The 17,048-nt window shown below is 46.5% G+C and overlaps 1 protein-coding gene across 5 annotated transcripts in view; it reads left to right on the forward strand.

Annotated features, from left to right (window-relative positions):
* ISOC2 (isochorismatase domain containing 2) overlaps window positions 1-17,048 on the forward strand; it is a 363,896-nt gene that overhangs the window by 318,072 nt on the left and 28,776 nt on the right. For all 5 annotated transcript variants that reach the window (XM_069606988.1, XM_069606986.1, XM_069606990.1 and 2 more), the window contains exons 4-5: window positions 6,421-6,491; window positions 6,667-6,784. In XM_069606988.1, the coding sequence (XP_069463089.1) occupies window positions 6,421-6,491; window positions 6,667-6,784 (189 nt within the window). The remainder of the gene's footprint in view (window positions 1-6,420; window positions 6,492-6,666; window positions 6,785-17,048) is intronic.

Genomic DNA, 17,048 nt, shown 5'->3' on the forward strand with positions numbered 1-17,048 from the left:
AGGCTGATAAAGGGAAGACAGAAAGAGGTGATTTAGGTTTTGGAGAAGCTGGTGAAAGATCCAATCCACCTATACCTTCAAAGACGAAGAAGAGCCTGGCCTTCCTGACCTAGCTTTTGTCCAGAGGAACAATCCTTTACTAGCAGAGGCCTTTTTGCAAGTAATATCTGAGCAAGAAGGGAAAGAAAGTGGAAGTCTTTTCTTTTTTCTAAAACAAGGGCTATTGTATAGAAGAGTAATCACAGGAGAAGGGATGATAAAAACATAACTGTTAGTTCCCAGAAGCCATAAGTCAATCGTTCCTGAAATTGCCCATTCCCACCTTACGGGAGGCCATCTAGGGCAAACAAAAACACAAGCCCACATAAGTAGTAAATTCTACTGGCCAGGGATCTATGCAGATTTTTAAAACTTTTGCAAGCCTGTGATATTTGTCAACAAACTAGCGCACAAATCCCACCACGAGTGCCATTAAATCCATTGCCCATCATTGAGATTATTTTTTCCAGGATTGGAATTAATATTATTAGTCTGCTTGAAACTCCTAAACTAGGTAATAAGTATGTGTCTGTGATTGTGGACAATGCAATGAGATACCCTGAGGTCTTCCCTTTGAGAAATAACACAGCACAACAGATATTAAAACACCTACTTCCTTTCATCTGACAGGTAGGATTCCCCAGAGAAAGTTTGACCGACCAAGGCACCAATTTCATGAGTAAACCTATGGGAGAGGTAAAAGAGCTGCTGCGCATTTCTTTGTACCACCCCCAAACAGATTGTCTGATGGAACGTTTTAATAAGACCCTGTCTGATGGAACGTTTTAATAAGACCCTTAAAACTATATTAAGAAAGCTGGTATCAAATGATTTCCTTGGCTCATTTCACAGTCAGAAAAAACCCTCAAGCCTCCACTGGGGTTCCCCTTTTGAGTTATTATACAGGAGGGAACCCTGTGAGGTCTTGGACATGCTAAGGGAAACCTGGGAGGAAAGAGAAGAGGCCCCAATACCACTCTCTCAAACTGCACTTAAACTCAAAGAACATATGGCAATGGTTAGAACTCTGGTACAGACACACACGGAGAAAGCCCAACATCAACAGAGACTAGCCTATGATGAAAAGGTGTCCCTTAGAACATTTTCCATTGGACAGAAAGTGTTGGTGCTTTTATCCACTTCAGATAACAAACTAGTTTCAAAATGGCATGGACCTTACATAGTAGTAGAGCAGATGCGCCCCTGCAATTATAAAATATCCCAACTGGACCCACGTCAAAAGACACATATTTATTGCATAAATATGTTAAAAGATTGGAGGAAAAATCCCTCAGATTCCAATACCACTGCTCTATCTTGTTTAGTACCTGAAGAATCGGGCAGCCAACTATTAATTTCCACTGAACTCACGAATAATCAGAAGCAAGATCTTGGTGACCTTATGGATCAGTTCCCTGATGTATTCTGTGATAAACCCAGAAGAGCAAAGGGCACATACCAAAACATTCCTACACCAGCGGGCAAAGTAGTACATCTAAGTGCATATCACTTTCCTGAAAGCCTGTAAGGCAATTGTCATCAAAGAGGTGGAGCAGATGCTCAAAGCTAACATCATTGATCCCTCCGTCCCTGGTCCTCTCCCATTGTATTAGTGGCCAAATCTGACCAAAGCTGGAGATTTTGTGTAGATTTTAGAAAAGTGAATTCCATCTCGGCTTTTGATGCCTGCCCAATGCCTCATATTGATGAGCTAATAGACAAAAATTGGGTAGTGCTGTCTATATGTCAACTCTAGATCTTACACAAGGCTACTGGCAGGTGCCATTACATGGACCTGATAAGGAGAAAACTGCTTTTTCTACCCCTATAGGATTGTTCCAGTTTAAGGTCTTGCCATTTGGTTTACATGGTGCTGCTGCAACTGCCACAGATTAATGGACCGAATTTTACAGCCCTATACGGAATTTTGCAGAGCATACATCAACGATATAGTAATACACAGCAAGAGCTGGGAGGATCACCTATGTCATTTATACACCATCATGAGGGCCTTACGACAAGCTGGACTAACTGCCAATCCAAAAAAAGTGCAAGTTAGCACAATCCACTGTAAATTATCTAGGATTTTTCATAGAAAATGGCAGTGTCCAACCCCAACAGGAAAAAGTATAAGCAGTCCTTGAAACACCTACACCCAAAACAAAAAAGATTTGAGGGCCTTTCTAGGGTTGATAGGCTACTATCATCACCTCATTCACTTCTCTGATAAGACCGCCAGACTAACCGATACATTGAAGAATGCAGAACCACAAAAAAATCAAATGGAGTGATGAAGATTAAGTTTGTTATAACATTCTAAAACAAACCCTGTGTCAAAGCCTGATTCTAAAAGTGGGCGATTTCTCTAAAGAATGTATTCTTCAAACCGATGCCTCCCTGACAGAACTAGGTGCTGTCTTATCTCAGAACCAGGACGGGTTGGAACATCCCATATTATACACCAGTCGTAAATTGCTCTCTAGGGAGAAGAATTACACAGTCTTAGAACTCGAGGCATTAGCCATCAAATGGGCCATCCTCCACTTGAAGTACTATCTATTAGGCAGACGATTTAGATTGATTACAGATAATTCCCCCCTTGTCTGGATCAGCTAAAGAAAAGAGTCCAACCCAACAGTTATGCAATGGTTTCTGGACTTACAACCCTACTGCTTCTCAGCCGAACATTGAAAGGGCCGGGAACAAGGTAACAGATTTCCTTTCCAGGTTCCCGTGTGAAGCAGTCCCGCCCAAATCGCATAGGGAAAGGCTATGTGAAAAACCTGAGTGCTTTTCTCTTCCCACTCCCGGGGGAACCTTTAAACAGGTGGCATGGGGAGGGCCATCACTTTTGGATCCCGACCCTGGGGCCAGACTAGTGAGGGAGGATCACCTGGGTGGAGGGTCCTCTGGGATTGGGGAGGGATTACCCAAAGGTGAGACATGTTATCCACCCTTTTTGAACACCCCCCTGCCTGACATTCCCTCCTACTATATGGCTTTCTGTTCACCAGACGGCCATTTCCCCTGCACTCTTCATGGCCAAAACACCACAGTGCATTAGAACAAAGAAACTGCATTCAGAGGCCCTCTACTATTTTCATGAATGTCCCACTAACAAGGTCAGGTGAAGTCAGCACTGGGCAAATATTGTATCCGCCTGAAGCCTGTTAATACTCCACAGGTGCAACCCGGAACACCTGGGGGCAGTCTGATCTGTTGCAGCTAATTACCCCCCCACCCCTCTTCTTTTGTACCAGGTGGTTTACTTAGAGGTCACCATGGTGTCTCAGGACAAATTGATAAAAGGCAGAGGCACCATTTTGGAGGCAGGTGCCACTGGCTGCCAGCCACAGCCATGGCTGCCTCAACTTAGTATGGGCTCCTTTGCTTCTTGCAGCTTCTCATCTTGATTCACTGCTCTCAAATAGTTCCTCCCTTCCTGGCATTAGTGGCTCAAATCTGGTGAGTGTGCAATCGCCATTGCTACCCCGCTCGTGTACCGCACCGTCTTGTCTGTTCTGCTTGCAGTGTTCTATGCCATATTAGGATCTCAGGGTGTGTGGGGTCGACCAAGTGAGGCAGCTAGGGACAGTAGTGAAGCTCGGCCGATCTCCCATATACTGCCTCCGGGGTTGGCATCAGTGAGTGGGCAGCTTTGCCTGGCCCCCAGATCCTCTTGCTGTGCTTTGTCCAGCTTCTCATGTGCAGCTTCATCACACATCCCTCATGGTGAAATAGGCCACACAAGGATAGAAGAATTAGTGCTTTGAACATGTCTACATCCACAGGCATGCAGGACAAAGGGAAATTAGGGAACTGATAAGCAATTAATTTGGTGTTTACAGTGATTCTATTTAGGCATGTAATCTAGCTTTGGGCAGGTGTGAATGAGATGGCGAAAGGTGGTCAAGCATCAAGAGCTTATGATGACAGATATACACATTCACACCTACCAAGAAATTGCTGGGCAATGAAGGCATGTAAAGCACCAGTGGGTTAACTGTAAGAATTGGTTACTACCTTGCAAATCCCAGGACACCAGAGAAAGAGTAGGTGAAACTTATGTTGTAGCATCCAAAGGTGACAAGCAGTGACAAGTAGTAAGTAGAGTGATTAAAGTCAGAAAAGGGTAAAACTCTTCTCTTGAAATCCATGTAAAAAACTAGAGCAGTTCACCCTTCAACTCGTGATGCCATAGCCACAATATCCTTTGGGGTTCATATTAGTCATGCCTAGATGGGGCTCAATTCAACTTTCACCATCTTTTTCTGGAGATCCAGAGACATTACAACTAATTTGTAAATGGATACTGTGAAAAACCAGACATTGTTTCGCTGCCCAGACCCTGGGATCCCTTGATCAGGTGGCCAGAGCACTGCCACTGCCTTTGGATCCAGACCCAGCGGGTGGACAAATGCGGGAGAATTGCCTGGGTGAGGGGTCCTCAGGGAGTGGGGGAGGGACACCCGATGGCGAGACGCAGTATCCCCCCCTTTCCAATACCCATATCAAATCCTATTTTATGGAATATTCCAACTTCCCAGATCCCCCCCCTTTCCTACACAAACACTGAGCTGAGGAAGAGGAGGTCTAAGGCTGAAAGGATTAGAACCCATGCAATACAATGGACATCTCCCGCTAACGAGATCAGGCAGGGTCAGGCACTTGACTTTAATCATGCACACCTAATACCTATTAACTCTTTCCCCCCTGGTTAAAAGGTGGAACACTGTGACCCACTTGGAGCATTCCCTCCTGAAGGAAAGTGAAAAACCAAGGGTTTAATCCAAAGGGACAGGAAGCCAGAGACCCCCCGAACCTCTGGCGAGAGATCATTATTTCCAAAAGGCCGTGAAGATTTCACAGGACAGCATATCTGGAAAGGAGAGAGTCTTCAGAGTGCTACAAGGTTACCAGCCACCCTCCATGGTGAATGGCAGAGTTGGGGAGGCACCGAAGCAGCAGTGGTAACAACCTTGACTCCTACATCATAGGCGCGAAACACAGAACGCATCTTAACAAGACCAGTGAGTTGGAAAGAAGCAAAGAAAGGCCGGCCTGTGTTTAATTGAAATTCTTGTGACGGTATCCGAGGGATGAAGGTTACGCGAACGCCGATAAGCTGCTAGAAAAAGTTAATCCATTGTTAAGAACTGTGAATACAAAATACAAAGTAGCAGAGTGGTCCGGCAAAGTGAGATTGCCCAATCGAAAGTCTCTGTGAAATGTTTTAAAGCTGTAGAGGCAGGAGGAAGCGAGATTTGAAGTGAAAAGCTCACAAACTGTTTAACTTGGTTTTGTTGAATTTGGCAAGAGAACGAAAGGTGGGTCCGAGCCCAACTGAGGGAGACCTGTGTGAAAAGCAAGGGAAGGGTCCAAGCCCGACAAAGGGAGACCCATATGTGAAAGTGAAAGGAGGGACCGAGCCCGACCGAGGGAGACCCGTGTATGAAAGTAAAAGGAGGATCCGAGCACGACTGAGGGAGACCCGTTTGAAAAGCAAGTCATACGTAACAAGTGCATTTTTCAAAAGACATTGGAACTGAAGGAACATATTTAAAGTGGAAGTAAAGAAATGAACGAGGGTCGAAGTGGTCATGTGGAGGTGAGAAAAAAAGTCCTCCCAGTTTAGAAAGTCCCTGACAGTGAAATCAAAATACAAAAGGAGGTTTGAGCACGACTGAGTGGAACCTTTACTGTGGAATGTGAAGAAAGCTTGGGGAAGGAAACCCCATCAAGGAGAAAAGGTTTAAGCCTGATTGTGGGGAACATATAGTGAACTGTGATCAAATAATATACTTAGAAACTGTTTTGATGAAACTGTGTAGAAACTTGAAGGGTGACCTGCACTTGGGTGAGAGGAACCCGAGAGGTTAAACCTGTGAACTTGTGACTCCAACTTGAATGTCCCCCTAACTGTGTTTTCAAGCCAAAGTGTGTTCATCCATCAAGTGTTCCACCTAACCCAGTGCTGTACAACGTGGTAATACTCATTTATATTTCCATTCTGACATTTTGTTTCACTTCTGATTTTTTCTTTTTGTAGATACATATCCCTATTTCACATTAGAGTGAGAGCAAACATTAGGTTTTTGTTAGTATAGGCCTTTATTGATTAAGACGGACTAGCACTGTTTCTTTATTATTTGATGGTCGGGATTACTCCCATCTTAGTTATAGGGCCAGACTGGAGTTTTTACCAAACCCCTTGAATTTAGCAATAAAGATTTTGAAACTTGCAACTCTTGTGTCAGTGTCTACTTGTGACACCATGCCTCCCTTACAATACATAGATAATGTTTGTATATCACTACCTGCATTGCCTTCTCTTAGTGTATGTTGTGTCAAGTCTTACTGTCTCCTCTGCTTTATCTTCAGAGCACTACACTAGATCTGCTGGAGAGAGGCCTGGATGTCCACGTTGTGGCTGATGCTTGCTCATCACGAAGGTAATCGCTATATTAGCAAAAGTGCATGCATAGATATGGCAGTGACTATAACTTGTGCAGTGGTTGTGTTAGACATGCAATCCCACATTCAAGTTCCTAATACCATTGTTTGATCAATGTGCCTGCTCAGATTTCTGAGATATCAAGGTTAATCAAGATCTTTCTCCCTGGTCAGTCAGGTGGATCGGCTCCTTGCCTTGTCCCGTGTAAAGCAGAGTGGGGCCTTCATCACCACCAGTGAAGGTGTGATATTACAGCTGGTCCGAGATGCTGCCCATCCCAAGTACAAAGAGGTAACTCTACCAGTACTCTACATATGTTATATACTCTGCCTTTCTTCTCAGTATTACACATATGACATTGTGTTACCCTTTCTTTCCACCCACCCTTGTTTGTTTGGTTGTGCATTTATATAGCGCTACGAACCCCCAGGTATCTGAGCGCTGCTTATTTCCCACAGTGTGTGGTGCTCATTGATCGACCTCGGAAGGATGAAAGGCTGAGTTTGGCCCTGCCGGGATTCGAACCTACGTCAGCAGGCTCTGCACGGATGTCAAAGCGAGCGCTCTACTCGCTGTGCTATCTGACCCTTCTTAGTCCCGCTGTCATAACCAACCCCTGTACACCCTTTCCACATTAGTATTAAGTCACACTCTCTCTGCTACCATCTTGCATCAGTTTAACTCTGTCTTGAGGGGTAAAAGAGCATTAAAACTATGCGTAAAAGATTTACGCATTGTTTAACACCTCTTTTACCACTTCAAGCTATTTTCCAGGGTTCCATGTTATTTCCACAACAGTAATTATTTCGGGGTGATTTACTTCAAAGTAATTACTTTGAAATTTCACTTAGTTGTTGACCAGGTGCATCTGATTTAGATGCTGGCGAAGATGCACTAGAGTCCTATGAAATCTTGCTTTTTGTATCTACTCGGAAGCAGCAGAATTCATAGGAATCCATGTAAATGCCTCCGACCCTGCACACACATGAGGGTACGCAATCATAATCTGTTTCTGTATTGGTGTAAGAACAATTAACCCTCTGTAATCAATCACCATATCATGTAACTTACTTGAGCTATTAAAACATGCCTTCAATGCTGCCACCTTTTTCATACAGTAGTCATTTGCATATGCATTTATATTAGGCACTCCTACGCCCATGTTGCGCAGCGGTCTGGAGATGGGGAATGGAAAGACAGAGAGAGAGTAAATGTAGATTTAAGGAAACAGTAAATAGAGACAGAGGAAATAAGGGTCTGCATGCCTAGTATCTGTGGTCAGAATGAAACAGATGAGTCTTTCCTGTTCTTCTGGACCTGAACAGATAGAATAGGAGTGGGCCCATGTTCTCTTGATTTGCAGGTAGCCACATATTCTGGGAAGCCGCTCTTAGTTGTCTGCGTCTGGTCAACTGATAGAGTGGGACTAAGTTTGTGAGGTAGAGGGGTGTACTGACAGGGGAATATTTCAGGGAAAGCATAGAGTTTTGCATTCAATTTGATCATTATTAGTCGATAACGCAGGGACTTCATGACTACCATGCTGTAGTAAGAATGCTTTAGGATGAATATAAGGTAGGTGCAATGATGCAGTTTCCTCAGCATGTTTCCCGAACATCTGCTGTATAGGCCATTCAAAAAGTAAACACTGTTTGTGTCACTGCGGTATCAGCACATCCTATGGGCAGGGGTCAAAATTAGGATTTGTCGACCAGGTGCAAAATGCAGCTGCTGGGTATCGGGCATCACCCGTTGGGCAGGAACTATGCCGGGGGAATCCGAAACTAGTACATAGTGCAACAGAAAATGTAACATTTGCGTAAAATACAAACTCTTACTTGTTGTCCAATTATATATTTAAGCAATATGCCCCGAGCGGCGGGGGCATTACCATTTTAGGTAATGCCCCGGGACCATAGTTATAGGCCCCGAGCGAAGTGAGGCCCTTAACAAAGGCCCTGGGGCATTACCAGAGTCGGTAATGCCCCTGCCGCGAGGGGCATATAGCTATTAGTACCCCGGCCTGCAAAAACTGCGTGACCGGGGCACTAAAACCCTTTTTTTTTTTGTCCCAAAACGCTGCAGCGTTTCAGGGGAAAAAAGAAAAAAAGATGACAAAGGAAATGGCTACCGCCATGGTTTTCCTTTTCCATGGCGGCCATCGGGAGCGGACGCGCTGGGAACACAAGTGTCCCCAGCGCGTCCGCTCCCGAAAAAGGATCAAAAAGAAGGTAAGTGGTTTTGGGAGGGCAGGAGTGGGATGGGGAAGAAAAAAAAATAACGTACCTGCGTCCCCGGCGAGGGACGAGGGAAGCCTCCAGCGGTGTGGAGGCGCGGAGCGGGGATGGCCCCTCTCCGAGTCTCCACGCGGCTGGAGGCTTCCCTCGTCCCCCGCCGGGGATGCAGGAACAAGAAGGTAAATTGGGGGGGGGAGCGGTGGGAGGGGGAGGGACGGAAGGGAATACAAAAAAATAATACTTACCCAAGTCCCCAGCGGGGGGGCGAAGGCAGCCTCTCAGCCGCGGGGAGGCTCAGAGCGGGGATGGCCCCGCTTCGAGCCTCCTCATTGGCTGAGGGAATGCCACACACCCCACCGGGGACAAAGGCCGTGGAATTCCGACTGAGGGGCCTGGTAACGACTCGGCGAGGGCCAATCAGAATGGCTCTTGCATTCTGATTGCGCCCTCGCCGGGTACTAATATGCAATATGCTTTAAATGTCTCTTAAGTGTGTCTTGATTCTTTTTTATACACATACCCAAACCTACAGTTAATATCACATAATATCACATAGCTATGTTTGTATGGCACCACTAGCTTCTGACAGGTCTTGGTTTCAAGGTAACTGGGCTGCGCTTGGCTATAACCAGGAGCTAAATAGAACCCAGGTCCTGGCAATTTCGGACCATGTATGTGGCAGCAGTAAGCGGGGGACAGTTCCTTGCAGAGTCCTTGGGTTGGAGAAGGTTACCAATGTGGCAACATTACTGAAATATAGACTGAATATATTTAGCTGTTTGTGATTAGAATACTTTCAAGTTTGCATCGTAAGCTACTAGTATATGCCCTCAGACTTCATTCTACCACTTCCATTATCATCTATTCATATTCCTCCCTTCTCTGCTGCCTTCCAACTATATGCAACCAATTGTGCACTTGTTTCTGCCCCTTTGGGCTTTCCAAGTGAGGGATATCCTGAGTCACAGACTAATGGTATCCTCTAGTTAGCACATGGCACTCATAGTCTATAATGTTTGCAGTCTACATTGCCCACTCTTCCAAACTTTCTCTACCTCTTTTGCTCTCATCCTCTCATAGAACATTGTTCCACCTATCAAATTGCTCACGTTTTTCCCTCTGTATTGTCTAAGCCACCCTCCTCTATCGCTCCTGTACCATCAGCACACCTCTTCTTTTTCTCCAACTCTCCTCCCTATGAAGTTTTTACAGCCCTCTGCTCTCTCCCTCATGGACCACCACCCCTCTTTTCTATCTTCTCTAATTCCCCACTATGATCACTCCATGCTCCTCTACTCCTTTGTAAACCACAACCCTCCTCTTAATGGTTCTATTTTACCTATCTGTCCCATCTATATTGCCAGCATCTGTCTGTAAGACCTGATTTTCACTCACTGTCTTCCTCATAAGTAACTACCTATCTTTGCCAACAAACCCCTATTGATGGTTCTATGTTATTTTGCATCCCATATACTGCAATATAATGTTCCTTCCACTTATTTCTTGTCACGGCCAGCATATCTGGGAAGAACAAGGAGGCTGACGCAAGGATCTGAGTATAAAGCAAGCAAGCAACATGTTTCGTACAGTACAAACAGAAGATGGTTTCTTCACTAACGAACCATGAGAAAGGGAAAGGTCCTCCAATTAGGCTCGTCCTTGCCCCACTCCAAAGTCCAGTTGAACATGCTAGTCTATGGCTTCAGGTTATAGGTTTTTGGGGTCTCCTAGCCAATTTTTACATAGAGCACAGTGAGAGTCCTCAAGCTTAAAGTCTGTTCCAGAAGTTGGAGGAAATGATGGACCTTCCTATGTCTCTGGATCTCTGGGGCTTAGGGAGCCTTCTGTTCCCTGATCACCTTGTCTCTAAGACACACAACTCCTGACTAACTCTGCTGCATCTTCCCTGTTCCCTGGTGAGGTCCAAAATCGTGTACATCCTCCCACCCGTCCATTGTAACCTCCCTGATCTTCCTGACTAGCAGACGGGACTATTCTCTTCCCTCCCCTGCAGAATTTGCCAGTCTATCACCCTGTTAGGAAATCGATTCCCGCGGGTTCCTTATCTCATGTCCCAAATTTGATCAGTCATGCTATCAAAACCGTACGGGCGGGTAAAAACAAGGTCGCCTTCCTACCTGCTACATGAGCGATGGCCCGACGTGTGTTTCTCACCGCCAGGACGCGGCTCATGGAGCGCTGCAGGTTGCCATGGCAACTAGGTCACCGTAAGCAGCGTTCCGTGCGTACTCGGCGTGGTTTCACGTCACGTGATGCTATGTAAGGAGACCCGGAACTAGCCGCGGTGCTCCTAATTGAGTATCTTCACGTTTCTTGCTTTCGGAATTCCTATTGCTGTTCATGGTTTATGGATTTTGCTTGCGTTGCTTGGATTCTCGAATTGTCTAACCCTTGTCTGCATTGTCGTGATCGTTTGGATTCGACCTTCTGCCTGTCCCTGGATGCCTTCGATCTACGTTTTGTCTATGGTTTATGCCCGCTTGGAACTCCGACCTTCTGCCTGCTCCCGGAATTTGCCTGCTGTTCTGGCTCATTCTATTGCATGCTTTGGAACTCTATCCTATTGTCTGTTGAATTTAATTTTGCTGGGTACTCTGTCAAGGTATTTGCCTGCCAGCATTCTGTGGTTACCCGATTCTTTGGTTATGCTTTCACCAAATCTCTGAGCCCTTTTGTATCTTGCCTCTTGCCGGGAATACTGCTGAACTAGGACAATCACAGCAAAATCTCTAGTGGAGTTTTTCTTTGATTCTGTTTCCCTTCCAACTTTGAAGTCCTGCTATTCCCTGAACACCTACCTGGAACTGCCAAGCTCACACTCTACACGGAGGATTCAAGCTCAACCCTTCTTCGGTCCATTAAAGGAGTATTACCTATTTAGGCATCCTCGTGTCGTTGTGTCCGGTGGTTCCTTGGGGACTAGAGACTGACCACCTTAGGGTTAGGCGTCCTCGTGCCATCGGTTTCTGTGACCCATCGGGAACTAGAGACTGGTCACGATTAGTATCCTCTCTGGGATTGTTTTCTCTACTCCTATGGACAAGAAGTACGTTACTCCATCTTCGGGGAAAACTGGTAAGTATAACCCACATTCCTGTAACCTGTTTCTCAACATTACCACATGCACCTCTCCAGGTCTCCATCTTTGATTTCTGATTTCGTCTACTATTGTATTTTAGGGAATCTTTGATTGTACGGAATCTACTTCCATTTAGGATTCATAGACTACCAATCTCACGTACAGGTTAGTGCGTTTTCTTTTGGATCTAGTCTGATCTTGATCTCGTATTCTGACCACCATTGTGATGATAATTGGTATATCATTCTTTAGATTTCGGTGATTTGTCCTGAAGTTTGTCTCCTTGGGAGTCCTTGTGGAAATATCCCGTCCCCGCAAGATCCAGCAGTATCCATCTTCTGGTCAATCTCTCTCCCGGTGTGTTTGCATTTGGCTATACACAGGAGTTAAATTGTCTTGAGGAATTCCTCGGCTACACTACGTAGGCAAGACCGGCGGATTCCTAACACACCCCCACTAGCTTTCCTTCATCCTCTTCCCCAGATGTTAATGGGTTTCTTCTTCTCCCACCCTCTTTAGTCCTCTCCTCCTAATGATGCCTCTCTTCCTCCAACTTCCTCCCTAGAACTTTCTCCGGATGGTAACTCTCACCCTCCAACCGCCTCAGCATAACTCTCTTCAGATGGCAATTCTCCTTCTCCACGATAACCTCCTCCCCCACCTTCCAACAGTGTCCTCCCAGCTCGCCTCCAAATAGACCGCCCCTTTTCAAATCTCCACCAAACACCTTCCTCCATCTCCGTCCTGAACACCCCACACTTTCCAACTGATCAAGTTGGCTTTTATAGTATGGTTTCTCCCTTTCTTTGGGTCGTGCTGAGGGATGTGCGTTGTACATGTCTGGTGTAGGTGGGTCTGTCCTTTGATTGGGCCATATGCCGATGATCATGTGAGCTAGAAAGGGATTGACCGAAGCTTATATTAAGGGATGGTGCCATCTTGGATCCCAATGCTCTTCAGGACCCATGTGAGGTCGTCCCTCCCTTCCCCCCTTTGCATCCCTGCCAATATTACCTGCCCTGAACTGGGTCCCTCCATTTCTCCAGTACGTTCATCTTAAAGTCAGGCAAACCTTTGGTAATCAAGAAAAGATGTGTTCCCGATGTAAAGCTTTAATTGTGGGAAAATAGCAATTTTGTGATCCCAGCATTGGTAGTGGGAAGGGTAGAACAGTGTTGATTCCTTCTGTCCCTCACCAGAATAATGTGCATATATTAATTGAGCACAGCTTGGATCTGCAGAACTCCCACAGTCAGCACAAATTGCACTCATTTTCAGGAATGCTTCCTCTGGCAACTGAGCTAAAGAAGAAAATGCATTTTTCTACTCACCTGTGACTTCAAAATACTGTACATTTGTTTCTTTGATCGAAAAGTTGAGAAAGCCAATGCTGGGTGCTAGTTCTCGAGAATAAGTGAAATTATTATTAGAGGTGTCCTCAAGGGGTTGGTGGCTAACTCCCTTAAATGGGTTATTGTAGGGTGTGTGAGTGCTGCTGTGACTGCCCCATACCTTACGCAAAGCTTTCAATTGATCTCCCTCTGTCGGGCTCGGAGCAACTTTATCAACTTTGTCCCAAATGTTCTTTACTGTATCAACATCGAAGACTTTCGATAGTGAGCAGGGTTTTGCTTTACCCTTTGCAGGACCACTTCGATTCACAACTCTCTACAACTCTTTCACTTTTCAACTCGGTACCTTACAGAGACCTTCAAATGAGCACCCACGTGGTGCCGGACCACTCTGTCAAAGGTATTGTATCTTCGTTTCAAAGTTCAATCTCTCATCAGCAGTTCCTTCTTACCTTGTGTCTTTTATCACACGTATTTAAAACAATGTTCGTTCCAGCGCTCGCCATATAATGTTGCTTGCAACCTTGGCTTCAAACCATACTGGTCTTGTATCATTCTCCCCAACTCACCGGCTGTGTTGGTTTTTTTGACGCTGCCTTGTTCTTGGAGCCAAGATCAGTACCACAGCAGGTAATTCTCACCGCCTTGATTCTTGATGCGGGAGGGCCCGGGTATGTCCGACACACAATGCAAGATTCTTCAGCCTGTTTTCCTGGTTTTACACTTTCAAATCTCGAGGGTTCATGAAAGCAACGGTTCCTTGTCGAAAAGGTCAAGGGAACTTCTCACCTTGCAATCCCCTTGTTTCGCCGTCTTTCTCCTCTTGTTAAACTGCCATCTTGGAACTGCTGTCTCCTTGTGTGCTTTGCCTCACTCAGAGTGTGCTCTCGTGCTCTGCCTTTTATCCACGTGTAATGGAAGTCAGGTGTGTGTGATGATCAGTAATTGCCTGACCTCGCCTGACCATTGTATTGGGACACACCAGGTATACTGCTCTGGTGTTAGTTGTCGTGACTTGAGTGTCGTGAAGATATGAGAGACCTCCGTCCCCAAGTGCCGCACAGAAAGAAGCCAAAGCCATTCTCTGCGCAGCCCTTGAGGCCACAGGTGAGAAATGTTGAAAGTCCGGAACCACGGAACACTGGAGACCCCGAAGCTGCTGCAAAGGAAACAGCAATAAGTACCAGGCAATAACAGTGACTACTAGTATGGAAAGAAACAGAAAGTGGCTTACCAAGTGATGGCAGTAAGAGTACTGCTAACCATATGGGGCTGGGACAATGTGGTTCCAGGACTCACGTGAGCAGCAGTCCCAGATGATGATGATGGCTGTGGAAATGCCCACTGAGCTGTTGTGGTGAAAGGGCACACCTGAAAGAGGAGCCAAGGACCAGGAATCTGTGGAGTAGTTCCTAGACTGTATCGAGGAAAAAGCGAAAGTCAGGATAACGAGGTGCCAGAACAGGAGGGGAATCCGAAGAAGTCCTTGAAGCAATCCGAAGTTCGTTACCAGTAGAAGGCAGTCCAAAGGCAGAGTACCAGTAACCAATAAGGGCAATCCAAAGGAGTCCATGAAGCAAAATCCAAGATCGAAGTTTCCAGAAGAGCAGTACCAGGTAAGCAACGCCAAACAGAGTTCCAAATAACAGCTGTGAAGCAATGATCATAAGGCAAATCACCGCTTTAGTACTTGCTGCTCCGTGGTCATGTGACGCGTAACCGCATCACGTGAACGAGATCTCGGATCACGTGAGCGGGAGCAGGCGGTCGCGTGACACGTTGTCATGGGCGCTATTCCCGAGGGGCCAGGACTGGCCCAGCGCCCTCGGAAGCAGACCCGTCTTCCACTACTCCGGACCCAGCAGACCCCTACAGGGGCCCTTTGGACCGTGTCCTGGCGCCAGGCTCATGAAGGGTTTCAGTCCCGGCGCCATAGGCGCCGGGCTCATATTGATAAACAATGTAATAATGCTTGGGTGGACTTACCTGAGGCAGACCATGCTGCGTATTTACCCAGAACAATCCAGTCTGGTTGAAGTCCCCAGCCATCAGGGCTGGGAGGAACTATTCCCTCCATTCAGGAACTCTTTTCTTACCTGGGTCGAACCGGTGGAAGAACACACACTGGAAGCACTTCTCTGCTATTTAAACCACGCCCGATGGAAAACACGTGCTTCGCGTTATTCTGCAGCAGCAGCAGGACGCTCACCGAGTCGGCTCCTGCATTCCAGGTCCAGAGTCATCTTCAGCTTCCGCGCAGCAACCTGTGGATGAAGAAAGACACAGAACAATACTTACCAGATCCCGGAATCCAGTCACCGGCAAAACCTGCAAAGAATAAATATAAGGTTAGAAAAGTGCAACTCGCTCGCCGCCGCGCCCGCTTACCTGATCCATCCGTGATTTTAACGGAGCTAACCGCGGCCTTCTCTTCGGCAGCTTCTCTGCACCTGAAAAGCAAAGGACATCATTAAAAAGGGGTTCGGGTGAAGGCAGTCGCGTTGATCTTAACTTACCAGTTTTTGCACGCGCAGAAGCGGCCGCATCAACCGCAGCATCCCGGAACCTGAAAACTAGAAAAAGGACATTATTAGAGGTGCCATTAAAAGCGGCCAACGAACATTATACTTACGTGCATCGGCACGTGCAGCGGCAACGGAAAACTACGCCCACAGCATCCCGAGGCCTGAAACAAAGGAAAAGGGACATTATTGAGGTGCCCATCTTTTAAAGCCTAAAGAGTACAGTATACTTACAGGCATCCGCTCGTGCAGTAACGGCGGCATCGCTCTTCGGCATCCCAGCACCAGTGCCACAACTAAGGCCGCAAAAGACTTGAGCCTCAACACTGAACTCATCCAGTGACGTAACTGGAATCCATACACCCCTGCACCAGACGCAGGATGGAGAGCTCAGCATTTATACGCCTAAGGTGAGAGCTCGCCGAGACAAGTCGAAAGCTAGGCTGTGGGAGAAACTGGCGATTGGTGGGAGAAGAAATCCCATCAAACGGTGATTAACCCTTTTTCTTCCACCTGCAGAAAACTTACCCTGCAAGTCAGACATTCGATAAGAGAAAGCCCAGTCCTGAGAGTCGTCCGAGCTCTACGCTTCTCAATTGAAGAAACGATAGCAGCCCAGCCGGGATCAGCGCCTCCGTGGGAATCAGGTGAGCGTTACAGAACGCGAAGACCACCAATAACCTCCTACCCAGGCGCTATGGAAACTTCCGACACAGACCAACTGGCCCAGTTATTAGGAGAATTAAGAGCTGAAGTTCATGCTGCCCGCCAGGAAACGAATGCCCTTAGGAGGGAATTGATAATATCAAAAGAACGAACGGATGATCTCGCCAGACAGTTATTACAGACACAAGCGGGGCAAACCCCGCTACCTAATTCAGGAGGGAGCTATACCCCAGCAGCTTCAGCCAATCCTGTTCAAATCAACCTACCCAGAAATGTGCCATTGGCACCGCCTGAACGCTTCTCTGGTGACCCTAAAAGGTTTGCGGTGTTTATAAATCAATGCCGATTGCACTTTCTTTGTAGACCTGCAGCCTTTCCGACTGACCAGACTAAGGTAGCCTTTGTGCTTTCGTATCTTAGCGGCAGTGCCGCTGATTGGTCGATCCCTCTGGTTACACAGGATGACCCGATCCTTCATGATTTCCCGACCTTCCAGGCAAATATGGAAAGACTTTTTGCAAGGCATTCCCAGGGGCAGGCCCTGGACAATGAACTCCTTTCCCTACGACAGGGCATTCAAGATCTTTTGGCCTACATTGCATCATTCAATGGGCTAATCGTGGAAACCAGATGGCCTGAGGACAAAAGAATCACGCTTTTTCACAGGGGTTTGCGTGG

Source organism: Ambystoma mexicanum, chromosome 1p (assembly GCF_040938575.1).
Source record: "Ambystoma mexicanum isolate Mex_15411 chromosome 1p, UKY_AmexF1_1, whole genome shotgun sequence".
NCBI classification, from domain to species: domain Eukaryota; kingdom Metazoa; phylum Chordata; class Amphibia; order Caudata; family Ambystomatidae; genus Ambystoma; species Ambystoma mexicanum.